At 44.4% G+C, this 6,998-nt stretch overlaps 1 protein-coding gene across 1 annotated transcript; it reads left to right on the plus strand.

Moving 5' to 3' along the window:
* The first annotated feature begins 102 nt into the window (after positions 1-102).
* On the plus strand, positions 103-5,513 carry LOC106816840 (uncharacterized protein C3orf18-like). Its single transcript, XM_014821475.1, has 4 exons — positions 103-194; positions 1,845-1,870; positions 3,210-3,330; positions 4,497-5,513. The coding sequence occupies exons 1-4, from the start codon at positions 129-131 to the stop codon at positions 4,554-4,556; spliced, it is 273 nt and encodes a 90-aa protein (XP_014676961.1). The 5' UTR covers positions 103-128; the 3' UTR covers positions 4,557-5,513.
* The last annotated feature ends 1,485 nt before the right edge of the window (positions 5,514-6,998 follow it).

Here is a 6,998-nt window from a genome sequence, read left to right on the forward strand (position 1 = left end):
CGGATCACGCGAGGAACGTGACGTGCGATGGCTGCTCGCACAACGTCACCGGACTGCCGGCTGCGGCGGGGAAGACGACGACGGTGGCGGGGGCGTCGGCGGGGCCCGAGGAGGACACGGGGCACGGGATGGCCCTCACCTACATCTGCAGCGTCGTCGGCGTTCTATTCGCGATAGTTCTCCTTGTCGCTTTGGTGAGTTGTGATTTTGCTCTTCCGCGTGTCAATATGAACACACGTACGTACACACACACACACACACACACACACACACACACCCATGCATGCACACACGCGCGTGCACACGCACACACACTCATGCACACTTACGCACATGCGCGCGCGCACACACACACAGACACGCAGAGACACAGACATACACATACACATACACATACACACACGTACACATGTGTATACATAAATATAATGTGAACATGAGAATGTTACCAAGCCACTGGTTGTGGCAGCAATGACATTTCAAAATTTTAGAAAAATGCTGCTAGATGGTAGAAGTATCCCGCATAAGTTTGCATAAGTAATTCAGCTTCTGATCATTAGTTTCTCTGAAATAAATGTTGCACCAACATTTTGTAAATGCATAATATATAGTTTCAGCATACACTCTTGTTAATCTAGAGACAGGAGTACTTCAAATACAATATGTAAGCAATGCGGTGCAATTCCCAAGTAGTTTTACCAAGCCGTAACATTAACGCGTTGCATACTGTACACAAATCGTTCTATGTGAGATCACTGCAACATTAGAGTCAGACAATAGACATTAGACAATAGACAATAGACATTAGACAATCAGATACAGTCAGCTTGCAAGATTTGTGTCTCCGAGAAGAATCGGAGATGAGCCAGAGCTGAATAATCAGGGAAGAAGAAAAATCTGTTAAAACGTAAACCAGTTCGCAAAGCCTAGGTCAGTTGCATTAGGGGACAGGGTAGAGATTCTAAGCACGTGTCCTCAGCATAGGCAATTCCTGATTAGTTAGATTAATTCTAAATTCTAGCAGGCTGACACCAGAGTTTTCTGACAACTTCATTCCCGATAGAATGATACTATCACCAGGGTGTCAGCCCCAGCCAAAACTTTCCCTTGATATAGCCTTGGCTCTTGTTAGCAGTGTATAATGGCAGTGTACAGCAGTATTGCGACCAGCAGTCCATCTTCCTATCTAAGAAAGGGCGCCCCAGTGCTATAAATAGCAGAGTGCGCAAGGCCCAGCTATTGATTTTATGCATGCAATTAGGAATCCATAGTTAAGTGGACAGCTGTGGCAGTGTGACGTTCATCCCAGTGTTCTAGTGTGAGCAGGAGCCCCCCCCCCCACACACACACACACTCCCCCCATCTGATTGTGGTAACAAGCTGTAGATGTTTCTACAACGAGTCTGTGCTCTGCTCGTAACATAATATAACTATAACTATAACTAGCTAGGTTCGCTTTAACGTGCTTCCGGGTAAGGCCAAAACAAAATATATGTGTGGTTACCGTTACATGCCGAAAAAAATAGGGTAGGTAGGTAGGGAAAACATTTTATTTTCTTGAAATATTTTATTTACGAACCATGTCCGAAGGATGTGCGTTGTGCCTTTTGAAGCAGGAACTGTCCAATTCATATTGTTATTTTGAAATTTTATTTTTTACTTTAAAGAAAATTGACAGTTAAATGTTTAGGGTCGTTGGAAATAAATAGGGTCGGTCGGGAAACCGTAACCACACCTATATTTTCTTTTGGCCTAAGGGCGGGGGAACGAGCAGGCGGCGAGGTGTGGTCGTCATGTCTCGCGATCGGTGCGTACATTAAGTGTTTCGTGCATTTCTGTTTCAGGTCGTGTTCATGGTGAAGAAAAATCGGTAAGTGCACCCGCAACGCAGTCATGCTCGTCAGAGAATTCCGTCTTTGCGCGGATTTCCGTCCTGGGGGAAAATCGTTGAAAAATAAAAAGTGATAAGGATGCGTATGCATTATATATGGCGACAAGTTCGTCCACGATTCGCCACGCCTCTGCGCGGTCTGCACCGAATGCAAGCGTCGTTGTAATGCGAAGCGCGCGACAATAGCGAATGCCGTTGTGGAAACGCTGTTATCTTCGGTTAATGTTGGCATTGATCCTCACCTAACGGCATTAGTCTCCCAGCTGGGATTTCCGCGAGGATGTCTTATAGCAGGGTTCTCCAAGCTTTTTCATTATAGCATGGGGATGCTGCCTTTACGGTCCTAGTTGCAAATTGCCGAAGGCGGTTTGCGTGCTAGGGGGGTCCGGGGGTATGCCCCCCGGAAAATGTTTGAGTTGTAGAAGCTTTGAGATGCAATCTGGGACACTGTGTGTAAATTTGAAGCACTGCATGTGGGGTGAAAATGTTTGTTTTGCATGGGCAAAGCCATCGGAAAATTCAAAATAATAATGGAATAAAAATACCAAAATGTAGGGGTGAACTTGCTAGTTTGCTGGTTCCAAATCGAGTTCACCTCTCATAAATCATAAAACCGGACATATACCAGTGTTGAAAATAGCAGCTGGTCCCATAGTCCCTGACTGGTAACTTTTCAGCAGGGCTGGCTACTTTTGGAGCAGGACTGGCTAATATGCATATCACTTCAAAGTTTATTCCGATATAAACAACGTGTATTAGGGTAATTGTTTGAACTTCTTGTGTATACACCAGCATGGCGGCTATGATATTTAGAGTGGCGGGTGCATTTTAGAATGGCGGGGCTCGACGATAGCCTGGGGGGCCACCAGGCTATAAGTGCTCTTGGAGAAGCCTGTATAGGGACAGTCACAGTGATTTTTCGTTTCAAAAAATTGCCTTTTCCGTTTGGGAAAATCATGAATTCCGTTTCAAAGTAAAGAAAAAATGGAAATTTCGTTTTGCCATAGAGATTGTACACACTAAAAATGCAAAATTCCGTTTACATATATTTGCATGGTAAAAAAAGGTATTTGGTACAACACAGGGCACCGAAACACCATGAAATTTCCATGTTGTAATATGTTCAAATTACGTTTTCCGCATTTTTCCGTTTGAAAACATCTTTTCCGTTTCCAATGGCCGTTTCCGTGTTTTCCGTCCGTTTTCCGCAATCGCGGAAAATCACTGTCCCTAGTCTTACGAGTATAGCGCTACACTCGGACTAATTCGCACGACCGCATCACGGCGCATGATTGATCACGGCTGACTTGACTTGCAGAATAGACAAACTCCGACACCATCTGATGCCCCTGTACAACTTCGATCCGGCGGACGAGTGTGAAGATTGGGAGTCTGAGCTGCTAGAAGAGGGACGTCACCATGGCGAAGGCATATACAGGGTAAGGTAGAGGAGGTGGATGAGAAAGGGGAGAAACCCCACGGTCATTACATATACAGGGTAAGGTAGAGGAGGTGGATGAGAAGAGGAGAAACCCCACGGTCAGTACATATACAGGGTAAGGTAGAGGAGGTGGATGAGAAAGGGGAGAAACCCCACGGTCAGTACATATACGGGGTAAGGTAGAGGAGGTGGATGTGAAGAGGAGAAACCCCACGGTCAGTACATATACAGGGTAAGGTGGAGAATAGGAAGAGGAGAAACCCCACGGTCAGTACATATACGGGGTAAGGTGGAGAATAGGAAGAGGAGAAACCCCGCTCAGTACATATACAGGGTAAGGTGGAGCATAGGAAGGATTCCACGTGGAGGTGGATGGGAAGAGGGGAACCACCAATATCACTACCTATATAGAGTAAGGTGGAGGTGCTGAATGAGAAGAAGGAAAACCCTGTGGTTGATACCTATATTGGGTTGGTTAAGGTGGAGGCGTTGGATGGGAAGAGGGAAATCTCTATGGTAAATGTATACACAGGGCAAGTTGTAAAACAAGGTAGTTGAAATGCAAATTTGCAAAGGAAAGTCAGGTGGGAGGAATAGAAAGTGAAAGTGATGTAGCAAGAGAAGAAAGAGAGACAGAGTATCAGGGTTGTAGCCTGGACAATTTTAGTGCCGGCTAATATCAGTGATTGCATCGTATATGCATAAATTATTATAATAGCAACATGGTACTTAGCCAGCTATACTGCATGTACTGTGCGCTGTACGATGTGATCAGATGATGATTTTACGCATAATTATTGTTGAGATTAAATGCAGAGTTGTTTTTTTAATTCATTCTAAGTGTATCAGTTGTGATTATTTGTAGATTGCTCACTATTTTGAAGGTAATTTTACACAAACTCAATCGTTTTTGTGCCGGTCGTAAGGATGTTATTTAAAGCTGCGTGCAAGTCGGCCAACACCAGAGCCGGCTATTACCGACCAGCATAGCTACAACAGTGCAGAGTATATATATAGAGAGAGAGAGATAGAAGAGAGTAGAGGTGGTACTATAATCAGGAGTAAGATAATATAGGATATATTATCTTATATTATCTTATATTACCTATATTATCTTACTCCTGCTATAATGACACAATTCTTGTATATATTATATATCTACAGGCGCAGGGAATGACTGCAAAATTGGCATTCACGCCAGATGTGGCCACCGGCCATCTGTGACACTATCGCACTTTGGAGGTGAGTGGGGTGCAAACAACAAGATAGCAAGATAGCAAGATAGCAAGAGTCGGCGTTGGATCCTGAGTGCTGTTGAGTTTCACCGTGGAGGCAGTCAAACAGCTAACGGGTCTACTCTTTCCAAGAAATGGACGTCGAGACTGTGTTGCGATCTCGTGCGTCGGATGCACAATGTCATTTGGAGGGCACACGTTAAGTAAATGCATTCACTTGCCACGTTGTTCGGTTCTCTTAAATTTTACCGTGGTCTGTTACAGGGAGTATAGATAGATATTATATACTGAGTAGAGAATCACGAAACTGTCGTAGATTTTATTACGATTCCTGTATTATCGTCGTTGTAACCTTATACTATTACGTATTAGAGGAACTCGTATGTTCTCCTTAAGCCCAGCGCACACGTGAGTAATTTTACTCAAGTAAAATGACGCATGCGTCAAAATACTCAACGAAAATCTGCCGCACACGTGAGTATTTTGACGCATGCATCATTTTACTTGAGTAAAATTACTCACGTGTGCGCCGGGCTTTAGTAAGGTGTTATTTACATACGCCAAAGTTTGCATTTATTCCTTCCCCAGGCCAGTACCCTTCTGTATCGTAGTAACGCAGGTCGTTGTCGATTATATAGCAACCCTTTTGGTTTTCGTTCCTCATATTGCTGGGGTACGTTAGGCCTGATTGCTGCTCAGCAATAGCATACTGTGCTAGTATTAGTGGTGACTAGGGTAACGTGTATGTGGTCGTGCTTTAACGGTAGCAGCAATTGGCCGCAATGCCATCGTCATAATGCAGTTTTGTGTACCTTACGTACCCCCTACCTACCTACCTTGTGGTAGTGCGACAGAGAGAAAGTGAGAGAGATGACAAGTGGTAATATTGTAATAGAAAACCAAGAGAAATACAAGAGTAATAAATGGGGGTAGGGAGAAAGAGTGGGAGATAGAGAGGGGGGGGAGGGAGAGAATGTTAAAACCTGTGTAAATACTCATAATGCTAATTTATTTTTGTTGTTTATGAACTTTGTAAATCTCGGAATGTGTCTATGTGTATAAAACTGCACATAAAGTGTGCGGGACAATATGTTATTTATTAACTACCGTGAAAGCTTCACTTCCCATTTAAAGCTTCAAATGGTCAAAGCGATATATATATATATATATATATATATATATGTATTATATTATATTTCCTACTTTATACTTTACGTGTATATATTGATGTAAATCACATTTTAACAATGTTGTTTCTTTTAAAAAAGATTTTTTTTGCGGAAAGTTTCGAAATGACCGTCACACGGCAGCTCGCAGCGCGAGGCAAGTACCGCTAATGCCGGTAGGTGGCGCCTTCTCTACACATCCACGTGTTGCCGTGGTGACTGCGCTGTTGTTGATGGGGAGCTGCCGTTCACACCTGCCGGTTCAGGTGGTCGCGTGATGTCTTCCCGTCAGGGGAAAAATAACTTTTTTTCACGGGAGCTCTTTTTCAAAAGTGTGTGGAAAAAATAGCTGTCGTCAAAAATTTCATCAAATTTTCAACATTTCAATCGCTCATCGCTCCCGTGTATTTTTTACCCTGCTCCCCGTGGGTGAGATAGTAGTGCAGGGGAATTTGCAGGAGGATGTGCGTAACGTGGGGAAGCCATTATTTTGGCTAGGTACGACTCCGCGATGCAGAGTAATGAGAGCTTATAGGCGCTAGACCCGTCGCGCACACAGGAATCGTCTAGAGATTGCGTGCGCAGCGTAAACTGCCCAGCGTGATTTCACGTCGAATGACGACGAGGTGGGGGTCATTTCGTTTCGATTTCTGCAAGGTGATTTGGGCTGGTCCTCGCCTTGCGCCATCCTGCCCTTACGATCCCCCCACCACACAACGACCCTCGTCTTCCCTGCTATCTCAATTCTGTATTGCAGAATCACCTCGCGTAAGTTTTCAGGAGGTTAGGCTGCTGACCCCTACTGTTACATGTTGACCCCTACTGTTGCATGTTGATCCCTACAGTTGCATGTTGACCCCTACTGTTGCATGTTGACCCCTACTATTGCATGTTGACCCCTACTGTTGCATGTTGACCCCTACTGTTGCATGTTGACCCCTACTGTTGCATGTGAGAGCAGGGAGATTGGTGATTGCTGCACTTCACACTTAGCCGGTTGCCCACTCTGCATTGTCGTAATTTGTCAAGTTTACGTTGTGAAATCTTCGCGTCGACTCTGTGACGCGCAGATTTGGGCATCTGTGATTGGTTAGGTGCCGCGTGTAGTGGCTGGCCGTACGGCGGCGCTTGCTATTCTAGTCTGTGAGACCGAACTATACGGTGTTATGTTGTGGTGTTAATTATATACAAAAATATATTCAGATGCTTCCAGAAAACTGCTCCTTCTGCTTTTGAATATTGTATCACTTCTTTCCTTACATTGG

The sequence above is a fragment of the Priapulus caudatus genome, unplaced genomic scaffold, assembly GCF_000485595.1.
Source record: "Priapulus caudatus unplaced genomic scaffold, Priapulus_caudatus-5.0.1 Scaffold1503, whole genome shotgun sequence".
Classification (NCBI taxonomy): domain Eukaryota; kingdom Metazoa; phylum Priapulida; class Priapulimorpha; order Priapulimorphida; family Priapulidae; genus Priapulus; species Priapulus caudatus.